The sequence below is a fragment of the Saprolegnia diclina genome, assembly GCF_000281045.1.
Source record: "Saprolegnia diclina VS20 unplaced genomic scaffold supercont1.62, whole genome shotgun sequence".
NCBI classification, from domain to species: Eukaryota; Oomycota; class Saprolegniomycetes; order Saprolegniales; family Saprolegniaceae; genus Saprolegnia; species Saprolegnia diclina.
The window spans coordinates 109,573-123,223 of record NW_008246129.1 but is presented as its reverse complement, the minus strand read 5'-3'; the positions used below and the strand labels follow the sequence as shown (position 1 = coordinate 123,223).

General features: G+C 60.3%; 5 protein-coding genes across 7 annotated transcripts; 2 read left to right on the top strand and 3 right to left on the bottom strand.

Annotated features, from left to right (window-relative positions):
- Positions 1-90: 90 nt before the first annotated feature.
- SDRG_13654 lies at positions 91-1,001 on the bottom strand (the record flags this gene model as incomplete). Of its 2 annotated transcripts, none has more annotated exons than XM_008619752.1 (5): positions 91-420; positions 463-539; positions 579-640; positions 688-832; positions 876-1,001. In XM_008619752.1, the coding sequence occupies 5 exons, from the start codon at positions 999-1,001 to the stop codon at positions 135-137; spliced, it is 696 nt and encodes a 231-aa protein (XP_008617974.1). The 2 variants fall into 2 exon arrangements, with proteins under 2 accessions (XP_008617974.1, XP_008617975.1); XM_008619753.1 differs by having other exon boundaries at positions 135-420; positions 579-643.
- Positions 1,002-2,326: 1,325 nt separating this feature from the next.
- Positions 2,327-3,520, top strand: SDRG_13653 (calreticulin; the record flags this gene model as incomplete). Its single annotated transcript, XM_008619751.1, has 1 exon — positions 2,327-3,520. The coding sequence occupies one exon, from the start codon at positions 2,327-2,329 to the stop codon at positions 3,518-3,520; it is 1,194 nt and encodes a 397-aa protein (XP_008617973.1).
- An 11-nt stretch (positions 3,521-3,531) lies between these two features.
- Positions 3,532-4,359, bottom strand: SDRG_13652 (hypothetical protein). The gene is made up of 2 exons (XM_008619750.1): positions 3,970-4,359; positions 3,532-3,923 (listed from the first exon to the last, which is right to left on the bottom strand). Exons 1-2 carry the CDS (start codon positions 4,342-4,344, stop codon positions 3,570-3,572), a joined length of 729 nt encoding a protein of 242 aa, XP_008617972.1. The 5' UTR covers positions 4,345-4,359; the 3' UTR covers positions 3,532-3,569.
- An 821-nt stretch (positions 4,360-5,180) lies between these two features.
- Positions 5,181-11,490, top strand: SDRG_13651 (the record flags this gene model as incomplete). Of its 2 annotated transcripts, XM_008619748.1 has the most annotated exons (9): positions 5,181-5,497; positions 5,545-5,874; positions 5,922-6,789; positions 7,453-7,779; positions 7,823-8,461; positions 8,503-9,204; positions 9,250-10,855; positions 10,896-11,099; positions 11,143-11,490. In XM_008619748.1, the coding sequence occupies exons 1-9, from the start codon at positions 5,207-5,209 to the stop codon at positions 11,411-11,413; spliced, it is 5,238 nt and encodes a 1,745-aa protein (XP_008617970.1). In that variant the 5' UTR covers positions 5,181-5,206. The 2 variants fall into 2 exon arrangements, with proteins under 2 accessions (XP_008617970.1, XP_008617971.1); XM_008619749.1 differs by having other exon boundaries at positions 5,207-5,497; positions 5,922-7,779; positions 11,143-11,413.
- SDRG_13650 (hypothetical protein) lies at positions 11,369-13,553 on the bottom strand. Its single transcript, XM_008619747.1, has 7 exons — positions 13,407-13,553; positions 13,034-13,355; positions 12,542-12,980; positions 12,375-12,495; positions 12,223-12,328; positions 11,953-12,173; positions 11,369-11,906 (listed from the first exon to the last, which is right to left on the bottom strand). The coding sequence occupies exons 1-7, from the start codon at positions 13,528-13,530 to the stop codon at positions 11,545-11,547; spliced, it is 1,695 nt and encodes a 564-aa protein (XP_008617969.1). The 5' UTR covers positions 13,531-13,553; the 3' UTR covers positions 11,369-11,544.
- Between the last annotated feature and the right edge of the window lie 98 nt (positions 13,554-13,651).

The following is a 13,651-nucleotide window of genomic DNA, read 5'->3' as shown; positions in this document are numbered from 1 at the left end:
GAAAGACGATCCGGCCGGTATTACACAGCGACCTGCATAATCTCGTCCAGAGACCACTGCAGTTTTGCTCAAGTACATTGGACTAGAGCAGGCCATGGAATATTGCCTTGGTATTGCGGTTTGAGGCTATACAATCAGAGAAGATCGTCGTGTGGCGTTGGACGGGGCTGGGACGACCGAGGGCGGCGCGGTTTGCCAGTCTTACGGACTGTCGCCGACGCACAACGCAGGATCGGTTGGCTCTCGTTGGAGAAGGCGAGAAGGCGGCTGCGGGGTGACAAGGGCTCGGTGACAGCACTCGGCGGCATTGGCGAAGACGTCATCCACGGCCCAATCGGGGACATGGGCGGGAAGTACACCGCCTCGGGCAGCTCCTCCACGTGCACTTGGAACCCCCGCAGCGATTTCTCAAAGGCGACCCTACAACAGGCATCAAGATGTAATACTTGAGAGGATTGCTACCGGTCCAGCGACACGGGCGACGACAGCGTGTCTTCAGCACTAGTACTCTGCTGGTTGCTCATCGTCGTCGTCGTGACCTAGCCGAGGTAAGCCTTGCCTCCAGCATTTCTACGCACGTGACCCTCGGACTTGGAGATTGCGAGATGTCGGCGCGGGCTCTCGTTGTTGCCGACGGCTTCTACTTTAGCCCACGAAGTTCGACCTCAATAAATCAATATGAATTACCAGGCGCGGACGAGACGGCGAGGTCGTAGTGGTTCTTGGACGACTGGACGCGCTCGCAAGGGCTCTGGTACACGCGGCGTGCATGGAGCTTGGCGGGTGCCGCCGTCTTTCGCGTGTAGAGCTGCCGCATGCCCAGTGTTGCGTGCTACAAGAGACGACTCAGGGAGAAATGGCAATGGCTGCTATACGTCGACGGTGGCGGCCTCGGGGCGCGGCGACCGGCGAATGATACGCGGCGCTTTGGCCTGCTGACGCACGGGGCCTTTCTTGGTCTTCTCGCTCATGGCGGTGCCGGCGCAGACGAGAAAGTCCATGGACCCGAGATGGCGGCGACGAGGGCAATGTGCATAAGAATAGCATCGTCCGTTTCAAGCGGCTACCGAAGTGCCAGCAAACACAGCAACCACTGCACGGAGTTGTCGGCATTAGCTGTCGGCAGTGGATAAGGCTAGAAAGCAAAACAGATTTAAATAGTACACGTTGACGCAGGTACATCCCCGCGCCTCCAGCGGTGACATCAACGGCATCATTCGGCACTTTACACGGGTAGTCTTGCGGCCTGGTAGAGAGCTACGTTTCGGCCTGCGATCACCCATGCGCTTTGATGGCGCCTCAATTCTCCAGCATGTCAGCTTCCTGAGAGCGCAATGCACTGCCACGAAGCTGCAGCTCTTCCCGCGGTTTGTTTCGCGTACCAGATGTGCAGGCCAAGCGCCCAGCCCGACGAGACACACACTGCCATCCGTCTCGCTGTCTTCTCACTCGTCATTGTACTTGATCTGCCTTCTCAGTTTCTGTCCCAATGCACGCCACGTAGTTTGACAGGCCGATGGTCTAGAATGCTTCGGTGCCTGAATGGTCCTCTGAGTGGACAGTACGTATCGTAGGGAAGCGGTGACGACAACGGCGCTGCATGCGGAGGATGTAGTTGTGCTTGATCACGCCATCTCTAGCGCGCCTCGGACGATCCTAACCCAGTGGCATTGTCTTGGTTAGGAAGCGCTGGCGAATGCTCATGGGCTCTCAGTGTCGTTGCGCATGCGAGCGCTGCAAAAAAGAGGTCGATCGCTCTTGCATGCAATGACGGCACGTTCCATGCAACGCGCGGGCAAGCGTACATCTCCACGGGACCACGTCATTACGGACCATTACATCCTTGGCTGCTTGCGGTCCACGTGGCAGACCCCAGTGGCTCTAACCGTTAGAGCCACTAGGTTGCCAGGACTTGTCATGGCAATGGGCCAGTGCATAACACGGGGGACCACCCTCTTCGCTACTTGCTCTTCCCCTCAATCGCGCGTCGTCGTCGTCCGTGCTTCCCAAAGTGCACACGGTTGCTGCGCCACTGTCATGGTCTGCCACGTCAGCGCTGGGAGCAACTTCAACAACGTATTTAAATAGTCTCCATGGCTTTCACATACGACATCCAAGATAAAGCCGTGCCCATCGAATAAAATGACGGTCATTTCTGGAAGATTCGCCGGCCGCACGCTGCTCCGTATCCGGATCGGCCGCGTGTTCACCCGCGTGCACTTGGCGTTTGTATGCGCTGGCGCCACGTGTCTTGCCGGATACGATCGGAGGGCATCCGGCGCGGCCCCCAGGATTCGCAACTTGTCATTCTCGAATTTCCAACACCATGGTCAAGACGTTCTCGGCGCTGGCGCTCGCGGCCTCGATGGCCTCGGCCGAAGTCTACTTCCAAGACGACTTTACGTCCTACAACTGGGTCCCGTCGACCTTTAAGCCCGCCCACGAGCGCGCCGAGTTCACGCACACGCCCGGCGACGTCTTCGTGGACGACGCGGACAAGGCGATCCAGACCAAGACGGACGCGCGCTTCTACGCGGCGTCGACCAAGCTCGACAAGGTCTTCAACAACAAGGACAAGGACCTCTTTCTCTCGTACCTCGTCAAGTTTGAGCAGGACATTGACTGCGGCGGCGCGTACGTCAAGCTCCTGCCGGCCAACACGGACCTCGAGACGTTCTCGGGCGACTCGCCGTACTCGATCATGTTTGGCCCGGATGTCTGCGGCACGACGCGCAAGACGCATCTCATCTTCAACTACCAGCGCCCGAACGAGGACGAGGCCAAGAACTTGGAGCATAAGACGGACATCAAGGCCGAGAAGGACAAGGACGCCCACTTGTACACGCTCGAGCTGACCAAGGACAACAAGTACAACGTCAAGATTGACGGTGTCGATATCATGTCGGGCTCGCTCGCCGAAAACTGGGCCTTCCAGCCCGCCAAGGAGATCCAGGACCCGTCCAAGTCGAAGCCTGCTTCGTGGGTCGATGCTGCCAAGATCCCCGACCCGGCTGACAAGAAGCCCGCTGGCTGGGATGATATCCCCAAGACGATCCCGGACCCGTCGGCTAAGAAGCCCGAAGACTGGGATGATGAGGACGATGGTGACTGGGAGCCGGCCATGATCGAAAACCCGGCCTACAAGGGCGAGTGGAAGCCCAAGATGATCGACAACCCCGAGTACAAGGGCGAGTGGGTGCACCCGGTGATCGCCAACCCCGACTGGTTCGAGGACGACCACATGTACAACGTCTGCAAGGACTGCGGCGCCATCGGCTTCGAGCTCTGGCAGGTCAAGTCGGGCACGCTCTTTGACGATATCCTTGTCACGGACAGCAAGTCGGAGCTCGAGGCCCACGAGACCAAGGTCCTCGCCAAGATCCAGCAGCTCAACGACCACCGCAAGGAGGCCGAGGAAGCCGAACGCAAGCTCAAGGAGGAAGCCGAGAAGAAGGACGATGAATCCAAGACGGAGGACGCTGCCGACGAGGACGAGACGCCCGAGAAGGACGAGCTGTAAACAGCGTCCCATAGAGTCTTTCGAAACCATTTTTCAATATTATTTCCATTCAGTGCTCCTGCAACAGCTGCGTCAAGGTCACTTGCCGGCTACGGTCGACGAGGCCACCCGAGTACCCCGCCGCTCGGGCGCCAAAGAGGTCGTTGGTCGCATCGTCGCCGATGTGCAACATCCCGCGGCCGTCGACATCGGTGATGCCATGCAGCTCGGCTGCGCGATGAAAGATACTGGCATCCGGCTTGGCAACGCCGTGATCCCACGACGTCAAGACAAAATCAAAGTAGCCGCGCAGGTCGAGCGTCTCGAGAATGGACTCGAGCCGCTCGTCAAAGTTGGAAACGACTCCCATGGGCACACCACGCTCCTGGAGCGAGCGCAGCGCTGGATGCACGTCGTCAAAGACCTAGGCCATCGTCAGGCGTCCACCGCGCAGTCCTACTCGGCAGTACCTCCCAGGCAGCACGCGTCGCATAGTGCGAGTAGAGCGTCGCGAGGAGCTCGTCCTTACGAGACCCGACGTGCGCCTGCAGCGCAGGCGGGAACGTCGCAAAGATGACGCGTCCCCACCACGGCTGCGCGGTCGCCGCCGAATCGACACGGCCAAAGTTGGGCGACGCGGCAAGCTCGGCGCGGAACGAGTGCTTGAACGCGGCGGTGATTTCGGCCTCGTACGATCCGGAGGCGGGCGCTGGAGGCGGACCACAGACGGCGACAACGTGCTTGAGGTACGTCGTCCCAATGGCCTCCCGCGGACGAAAGAGCGTCCCCGTCGCGTCCAGCGTCACGGCGGCAATCCCTCGGCGCCCACTTCGTGCTGCCGCCATTTTGGCCAATCCAAGACTACTTGCGGTGCACGTCATTTCGGGCAGGAGGGTGTGGCTAATTGCACGCAGCCAAATCTTAGCATTGGCCAATCACAGCGTAGGCTATGCAACGCGCGCCAATGAGAGCACTTTTGGAACTCGTTGGAACTCTTTTCAGCGGTGGACAAAATGCCCCTGACACCCGACGACTGGGGTAGAGGGGTAGGACACATTCCTCGAAGCGTGTGATGGCCATGCATGGTACGTTTTTTCTGAGACGCATATATAGCGCGAATTGAGCCATATGAATGCAAACTAAAGTATTTTCTTGCGGTCGCTATCGCAACGTGAAACCGCCAGTCGAAACACATGTTTTGATGGGCATGCAATCTTTGACGATGAATTAATTACTTGGGCTAACTTGGCTACACAACTCGGACGATGACGTGAATAGGCGCTTTGAACTCTCCAAAGTATCTTCTATCGACATGCCAAGTTTAAGCGAGTTCGTTTCCGACTTTGATTTTGGCATCTCAGAGCTGCGGATTCGACGCGAGACCCGATCAAGGCGAAACGGATTGGCCAAAAAGAAGTAGAAAAGAACCAATCAATGCTGACTATTCTTGGTACTCCACGTCACGGCCAGACGGTCCAAGGGAGCTCTTCCAAACGCCCTGGGCGTAGTTGAAGCGGACGCAAATGCTGCGGTTGGACACAAGAGATGCCTTGTCATCGCCCTGCCTTCAGATTCTCTCATGCCCATCAGGTGTATAAAACACTCGTTGTTTCCAACTACAGGTATGAAACTACAGGAATGATTCAATCGTCCATGCGTTTAAAACACTTTGGAAGATCCCGTCGACGCCAAAGGACACGTGCTACCATGGCGCTGACGATCCGGCGGGCGCAGGCGTCGGACGCGACCGACCTCGCCAACTTGGCGTACCCGGACAAGACGCTTCAGCGCATCATCTTTGGGCGAGGCCACGTCGCTGCACTCATCGAGACGTCCTTCTTGGCTTTGACGGCCGAAGCGCCGGATGGGTCGCTCGTTGCCTTCCTCGTCGTCAACGACATTGCGCCGAGCGAGCTGGCTGAAGACGTCGACTACCTCGACTATGTTTTGCAGCACTACGCCATGGAGACGCCGGACGCTGGTCTCGTGACACTCTCCGTACGTCCTCGCTTCCTGGCCAAATTGGCTCATTTGGACAAACGTAGGCGCAGCGCTCGCTCTTCCTTTCGTACTTTGTCCAGGCGACCATGGACCATGACGTCTTCCGCGACATGCTTCTGACCGTCTATCAGCTCCTCACGCACGTCGAGTGGCTCGTCCTTCCCATTGCGTCGTCGGTTGAGCCGCCAGAAGTCTTCCTCGGCGTCTTCTTCAAGGCGACGCGGACGTCGTCGCTGCAGACCGAGGACGACACGTATGCGAGCTACGACGTATTCTTGTCGCACGCCAAGACGCACTTGCCAAGCGTCCACGTGCGGAAAGCCAACATTGAAGACCACGACGACCTTGAGCCTATTCTGGTGGCGCAAAACCAGGTATATACCTCCTTAGATCCGGCCGGTTCTCACGCTACTACCGCTAGGCACTGCAGAGTGCATTTGGCGACTATTTCTTGGCCGAGCTCATAGCGTCGCAGACCAACCACAGCGCGTGCCTTGTCGCTGAAGACAACGGCCGCGCCGTTGGGCTCCTGGCCGCCACCGACGAAGTGGATCTCGCCGTTCTCCGCGACTCGTTTGATCTCACCGTGTACAACGACTTGCTCAAGCCCATGGCGGCCTCCCAGCTGCGAAAGTCGCCGTCGCGTCTCCAGAAGCTCCTAAAGCGTCGCACAAGCCCCAAAATCGTTGTGTTTGGCCCACGAGGCTGCGGCAAGACGACGCAATCTGACCGACTTGTGGCCACGTACGGCGTCGTTGCGCTCTCACCGATTGCACTGGCGCGGGCCTCGGGCCGCCGAGCAACCCCGCTCGGCAAGAAAGTGCAGCGCCACTTAGACCGCAACGAAGAGCTGCCCAACGACATTCTCCTGGACCTCGTCTCGAGTCGGATTCATGACAGCGACTGCGTCACGCAGGGCTGGGTCCTGGACGGGTACCCCACCTCCGAGGCCCAGGTGTGGGACCTCCTCAAACGTGGCATCAAGCCAGACGTTGTCATCGTGCTCCAAGTGCCTGACGAGGCGATGCACAAAACCATGCCCCCGGACGACGTCACTCGCTTTCATACCCAAGCCGCCGCCGTCCTCAAGTGCTACGCCAAGGAGACGGCCCTCGTGACTGTTGACGGGAGCCTCGACCGGGACGCAGTTACCTCTGCGATCGCGCATGCGCTTGGGGCGTCCGACAAGACCAAGGGGTTCCAGAGCGTCAAGCAGCGGCAGCAGTTGAGTCGAGACCCGTGCGGACCACCAAAATTCGTCATTTGCGGCCCGCCCGCCGGAGGAAAAGGCACGCAGTGCGAACTGCTCGTGCGCGAATATGGCGTTGTGCATCTCTCGACTGGCGACATGCTCCGGTCCGCGATCCAAGCTGGCACCGAGGTGGGGCTCAAAGCCAAGGCCTTCATGGACGCTGGCGACCTCGTGCCGGACGAGCTCATCGTGCACGTCATTCTCGACCGGCTTCAGGAATCGGACTGCACCAGTCAAGGGTGGCTGCTCGATGGGTTCCCGCGCACGGCGCTGCAGGCAGAAGCAATGCTCAGCGAAGGCATCGTACCGCACCTCGTGATTGTCCTCGATGTCCCCGACGACGAGGTTGTCAAGCGCATCTCAGGTCGACGCGTGGACCTCGACACGGGCAAGACGTACCACTTGGTCTTCAACCCACCGCCGCCCGAGCTCAAGGACAAGGTCGTCCAGCGCTCCGACGACACGGAAGAGACCATCCGCGTCCGGTTGGCGACATTCCATGCCAACTGCGGCGCGGTCATCGCCGCCTTCCACACCACATCGACGATCCTCAACGTCGACGGTATGCAGCCCAAGGACGTTATTGCGTCCGAGATTACCGCCGCGCACCCCAAGCCGCAGCCGCCACCGAAACCCATCGTCGCAACGGCGACGGGACCACCCAAGCTATTGATTTGCGGGCCCCCGGCAGGCGGGAAAGGCACGCAGTGCGAACTGCTCGTGAACGAGTTTGGTGTCGTCCACCTCTCGACGGGCGACATGCTCCGGTCGGCCATTTCCGCCAACTCGGAGCTAGGGCTAACGGCCAAAGGCTACATGGACGCTGGCAAGCTCGTGCCCGACGAACTCATCGTCAAGGTGATTCTCTCGCGCCTCCAGTCGCCCGACTGTACGAGCAAAGGTTGGCTCCTCGATGGCTTCCCGCGCACCGCCGCCCAAGCCCAAGCTATGCTCGCGTTGGGGATCGTGCCCGACGTTGTCATCGTGCTCGACGTCCCCGACGACGAGGTGGTCGAGCGCATCTCGGGTGGGATAAGAAATGAGTGGTGCTTTCTCACTGGCTGCGCTAGGTCGCCGCGTCGAAATTGCGACAGGAAAGACGTACCACGTCGTGTTCAACCCGCCACCGCCCGGCGCCAAAGTCGTCCAGCGGTCCGACGACACGGAAGAGACGATCCGGGTTCGTCTTGGCACGTACCACGACAACTGCGGCGCGGTCGTCGACTGCTTCCAGTCGCAGTCGACGATCTTGGCGATCGATGGGCTGCAACCCAAAGACGCGATTGCCGCCAAAGTTATTGCAACGGTGAACGCGGTGACGAACCCGCTCAAGGCGTTGCCGCTCAAGCTCATCATCTGCGGACCCCCGGCTGGCGGCAAAGGCACCCAGTGCGAGAAGCTCGTGGCCCAATACGGCGTCGTCCACATCTCAACCGGCGACATGCTGCGCTCGGCCATTGCCGCAGGCAGTGACCTTGGGCGAAAGGCCAAAGGGTTCATGAACCGCGGAGAGCTCGTGCCGGACGAGCTCATCATGGACACGCTCCTGGACCGCTTGCAGCAGCAAGACTGCGTGTCGCGCGGCTGGCTCCTCGACGGCTTTCCCCGCAATGAGGCTCAAGCGCGGGCGCTCGTCGCCTTTGGTATCGTGCCAGACGTCGTTTTGGTGCTCGATGTGGCCGACGACAAAGTCATTCAACGCATCTCAGGTATGTAGCGACGTCCTATCTCTTTATCGCATGGCGTGTAGGTCGCCGCGTGGACGTGGCCACGGGCAAGACGTACCACATGGTCTTCAACCCACCGCCACCGGGCGTTAACGCTGTCCAGCGCTCGGACGACAACGAAGCGACTGTCAAGATCCGCCTCAAAACGTACCATCTCAACGTCGCGGCCGTGCTGCGGGTGTTTGCGCCGCTCTCGCATGTCGCGAGCTTCAGTCAGCCGTCGACGACCGAGATGACGTTTGCGATACTTCGCGCGATCGACGACACGCGCGCTAAAGTCGACGTCCAAGGGAATGCGTTCATTGTCACGCTCTTCTGCATGGATACGCCGTACACGTCCATCTCGAGCGCCTTCTTGCGTCCAGCCTTTGCGCTCTTCCAGCACAAGGAGTACTGCGTCGTGACGTTGCCGCCGGGCATCGCCCCGCCGCTCTTCCTAGCGCCTTTTGCCCTCGTGCCAGCAAAACCCACAAGCACGTACTCGCACGTGTTGTACCTCTTGCACCGCGACGCACTCGTCTTTCTCGAGCCAGAAGTACCCAGCGTCCTGCGCATTTCCCGCTTTCGCATGACTGAGCCCTGCGACGCGCTGAGTGCACTCGTCGAAACGCTCTCGCCCACGTCGATCGCGGCCATTGAGACGGACATGGCGCTGGCAGCCGAAGAAGACGACATTGACCTCGACGACAACCCCAAGCACGTGCTGTTCGTTGCGCGCCTCCACGGTAGAACGTCGCTTGCCTGGACGCTAACTCGTACGAATCATGTAGGCGCGGTCGTGGGCTTGGCGTCGCTGTCGCGGGACAGCGACGTGACGTCTGGCTTCAAGCAGTTTTTCGACGTCGAGCAGTTTGTGTCGCTCACCCACCACCGCGCCAAAGACCAAGCGATGCTGTCGCACTTTTTACTCAACCCCGTGTACGCGATCGCGGGTCCGTTCTTTCTGCAGGAAGTGCTGCGGCTCTTCCGCAAGACGTGTCTCTTTGCGAGCGTGCCCCGGCGTGGCCACGTGAGCCCGCTTGTCTCGGAGAGCTTTGTGCTTGCGCCCGCGCGCCGCCAAGTCGTAACGTCGCCCGAGACCCCGGTTGTGCTCCCACGCCTGGCGACCAGCGCACTCTACTTTTTCACCAAGCGCCTCCTTTCCGAGCCCAAAACCCTCGTGACAGCGCGCATCGTGGTTGTCGGTGCCTCGGACGCAGGCCTCACGGTCGTCAAGCAGCTCCTCGGCGTACCGTACTTGCGCTTGACCAACGTGACGCTCGTCGCGCCGCACGGATTGGAGGTGCCGACACCAGACGTGGCGCCGTTAGCACCGCCCAGCATTTACTCGCCGACCGACCTCGACCAGGCCGGCATCCTCACGCACGTCCGTGTTGTCACGAGCCGCCTTGTGCAGATCGACCGCGCGGCCAAAGCTATCGTCCTCCTCGACAACTCGTGTCTCCCGTACGACCTCCTCGTGCTCGCGACAGGGCTCACGGACGCCGTCTTGCCGTCACTCCGACTCGTGCCAGAGTACGACGGCGAGAGCTACGTGGCGCCACCCGTGCCCCGGGGCGTCGTCGTTCTCGAAGCCGCGTCCTCGGCGAAAAAGGTGCACGAGACTCTCCGAGCGTGGAAGCGCGCCAAGAAAAGCGGGCGCGTCATCGTGCTTGGCACGAATGCGTACGCGGCGACGCTCGTGCACGCGGTCCGCGACAAAATCGGCGCGTCCGCCCACATCTCGTGGCTCTGCACCGGCGCCATCGACGACGACGTCCGCGTCTGCGAGCACGTGACGTCGATGCAGCCGACCGTCATGATTGGTGTCACCAACTTGGTGGCGCCCAACGGTGTGCTGGAAGGCATCGTGGTCCAGCCACCGACGCCCAGTGGTGTCGATGAGAGTGGCGCGCCGTTGCCAGCACCGCCGGTGCTCGTGCTACCCTGCGATCTACTGCTCTGCTGCGACCGCAACGACGTCGACCCGGACGCCTTCCGCGCCATCAACGACAGCGGCCTCGTGTTTGACGGTCGTCTCGTCGTCAACGCGTCGTTCCAGACGTCGGACCCCTGCATTTACGCGGGCGGCAGCCTCTGCCGGTTCTCCCGGCGCTTTACGAAGGCGCAATACCAGCAGTGCTACAGTGCGCGCGAGTGCGGTGAGCTCCTCGCCAAGTCTCTCTTGCGTGTGATCGACCCGATCGTGGGCGCGACACTGGGCCCGTCCGGTGGACCTGACGCGGGCAAACTGTGTCCGCCACCGGTGTTTAGTCAGCCCAAGATTGTTGTGGGGCATTGGAGTGGGGACTTGCACTACGTTCGTATCCAGCTCCCTGACGCCCCGACGTCGTTCAAGTCGCTTACGACCGAGAACCGCGAGATGCAAACTTACTGGTATCTGCTTACCGTGCACGCGGGTTCTGACGCCTTGTAGTTGCTTGCAGTTTGACGACTATGGCGTTCTCTCTCGACTCACCTACCTCGGACGCGAGGCTGTCAACGTGACCAACCTCGCATGCCTTGTCGGGCTCCACGAAGCGTACCTCAACTGCGCCATCTCGTCGTTCCAGCAGAATCTGGTCACGGACTGGATCGAGTTTTTCGGCCAGAAGTGGGCCATCGCCGTGTACCACGACCGGTACAAACGAAACTCGACGGGAATTTGTCACATTCGTATGTAGCTTTCTCGACTTTTGCAGCAAACTCACGGCGGCGTCGCAGTACGACGAAGGCGTGCGCTTGGCCATCGACAGCGTACACAAACAGTTCAAAGACGGCGGTGACGTCAAGGCGGCCATGGCGCTCGCCCAGACCAAAGTAGGTCGCGGCGGCGCCAACCTCGCGCCGACGACCAAGAAGATGCTCGAACTCAAGCTGCTCGAGCATCTCTCGGTCAACCGCGATGTGCTCACCATGTACTTTCTGCCCCGCGCCGCCAAAACGCAGTCGTAGTACTTGGTCGTTTGTACATACATACATATTCCTGTACAGTTGTATGCACTTGAACGGGAAACTTGGTGGTTGACGAGCTGTAAAACAAGCCAAGGCACTCGTCCGCACACAAAAGCGAGTGGCAAAGTCGTCTACTTGAGGTGGACGTAGCCACGGCGCTCGACGTGACGGTTGGATCGCTGGCCAAACCAAAACCCGATGGCTGCACTCAGCACGATCGCGACCCAAGCCGTGACGAGGAGGTACTGCGCTTGGTGGCTGCCGTCGTAGTAGCCCGCCGCCGTGAGCCACCAGTCGGGATATCCCATCGGCGTCACGACGGGCACCGCGTCGGTGAAGTTGCTCACGACGTAGCCGTCGTGGAAGCGCGTCATGAGCGTCGCGAAAAGGTCTTCAAACGCGCGTTGCGCCGCGGCGACGTTGGCGTCGCCTTCGTTTGTGAGACGCTCGACAAGCGCCGTCGCGTTCCCCGTGGCTCGGAGACGCGTGAGACCTACGCATTCGTATCAATATATCGAGTGCGTGAATTGGACAGGCACCTGCGAGAAACTCGGCTTCAACTGCCTCTTGCACTGCTGCGACGACGGGGTGCGCGAACTTGTAAAATCGGGCAGCTGTGTTGCCAACGACAGCGTTGGTCCAGAAAAGACTCGACGCATTGTACTCAAGAAGCGACCCTGTCGCCAAGGCGCTCGGCATGCGGCTGGCCAATGGGTACACGGGCGTAAACAGCGTGCCGTGCGGTGCGTAGGGACCCACCCTAACCGCAGATGTAGCAATACCAACTAAGAAATCACTGCAAGTCGCACCAGAGCACGCTCGTGCCGTTCTCGGCGACGGACGCAACGTACGAGTACGACGCGCGAAAGATGGAAATCGCGCGCTCAAACTCGTTGCCGTCCCAGTGACCCGTTTCTTTCAAATGCAACATGAACCCTTGCGGTTGATACATTGAAAGTACCATAGCGATCCGGGTTGCCGTACGCGCCGGCAGCGACGCCTTGCGTCAAGTCCCACGGCGTGCCTTCGTAGTGGTCGCGCTGAAACCGCATGAGGTCGGCCGCGGACAGCCGAGTCGCCGCCTGTCGCGCAGAATTAAAATATGCAAATGTAAAACATTGGGCGGACCGGCACGGAGAAGGGGTAGTCCGAGCCATTGGCGTCCGTGTGCGGCGAGAGAGTGAGCGCCGGGTTGGCCAGCGTGAGCACGCGCCACTGGCGCCGCGTCGAGTACCACGGGTTGGCCGGTGGGTGCGCATACGCGCGCGTAAAGTCAAAGACCGAGTGGCCATCCCAAAAGCCGTTTCGGCGCGCCACGTCATGAAGGTTGGCCGATCCGAGAAAAGTTGTCGCGTCCGAGAGGTCAACTTCGTGGATGATAAAGGCGTTGGCGACGGCGGCAACGTCAGTCGGCGGAAGACGCTGGGCGACCCACACCGCTGACGCGCCCGTGTCATCGGGCAAGATGTGAAAAACCCACGCTTCACTCTCGTCGATGATCGTGAGCGTCTCCCCAGCCTCGGCCTTGTTGTCGTCGTCTTCGCCCGACCAGTACCCGCCGTAGTACCTATATATCATACGTTGGAGATGTCCACGGAAGAGTGAGTGAGTTCACTCTACCCGTAGGTTTCGGCCAGGGACCCCATGAGCGCAATCGCGCTGCGAGCCGACTGTGTCCGCTCCAGCGCGAGGCGAGACAGCTCAGCAATATCCAAAAGTGCCTGGCCGCCGTCGTACGCCGGCTTGGTCCACAGCTTGGCGCTGCACGTGCTCTCGCCAAAGCCGAGGCCGTGGTCGTTCAGAATGCCGTAGACGCCTTCGATGTACCCGAACGTCGTATTCGGTTGGGGTAGACTACCCACGGGCTCGTAAACCGACCAGTTGAAATGGCCGCGCGGTAGATTCTTGGCGTCGTACTCGGGCGCGCCGCGAGCAGACCCGACTACGCGTCTCGTAACATGAAATTCAGTGGTCAAGCGATGGTACGACGCACCGTAGCGAGGAAAGTACTGGATTGCAGGCCAAATCGGACGGGTCGCGTTCGGTCCGTGCACCTGAGGCGGGATCTTGACGATGCGAAAGTCGCACGAGCTGCAATCGTTGGTCTGCGTCGTCATGGGCGACCCCGTCACCGACGCCTAAAGCGGTGTGCCACACGAGTCGAAAGACGCACGCTTACCTCGGCGCCAACGATGATCGCCGTGCAGCGGTCAGCGTCGCGGTATCTTGCGGCAGCGG

What these genes read in the sequence shown, in the direction of transcription:
- SDRG_13652 (XM_008619750.1), bottom strand. Translation starts at nt 4,344, where the DNA reads ATGGCGGCAGCACGAAGTGGGCGCCGAGGGATTGCCGCCGTGACGCTG. An exon ending in CGACGCGTGCTGCCTGGGAG is followed by an intron (nt 3,924 to 3,969) that starts GTACTGCCGAGT and finishes ACGATGGCCTAG; the next exon opens with GTCTTTGACGACGTGCATCC.
- SDRG_13650 (XM_008619747.1), bottom strand. Translation starts at nt 13,530, where the DNA reads ATGACGACGCAGACCAACGATTGCAGCTCGTGCGACTTTCGCATCGTC. An exon ending in ACTACCCCTTCTCCGTGCCG is followed by an intron (nt 12,496 to 12,541) that starts GTCCGCCCAATG and finishes TCTGCGCGACAG; the next exon opens with GCGGCGACTCGGCTGTCCGC. An exon ending in AACGGCACGAGCGTGCTCTG is followed by an intron (nt 12,174 to 12,222) that starts GTGCGACTTGCA and finishes ATCTGCGGTTAG; the next exon opens with GGTGGGTCCCTACGCACCGC.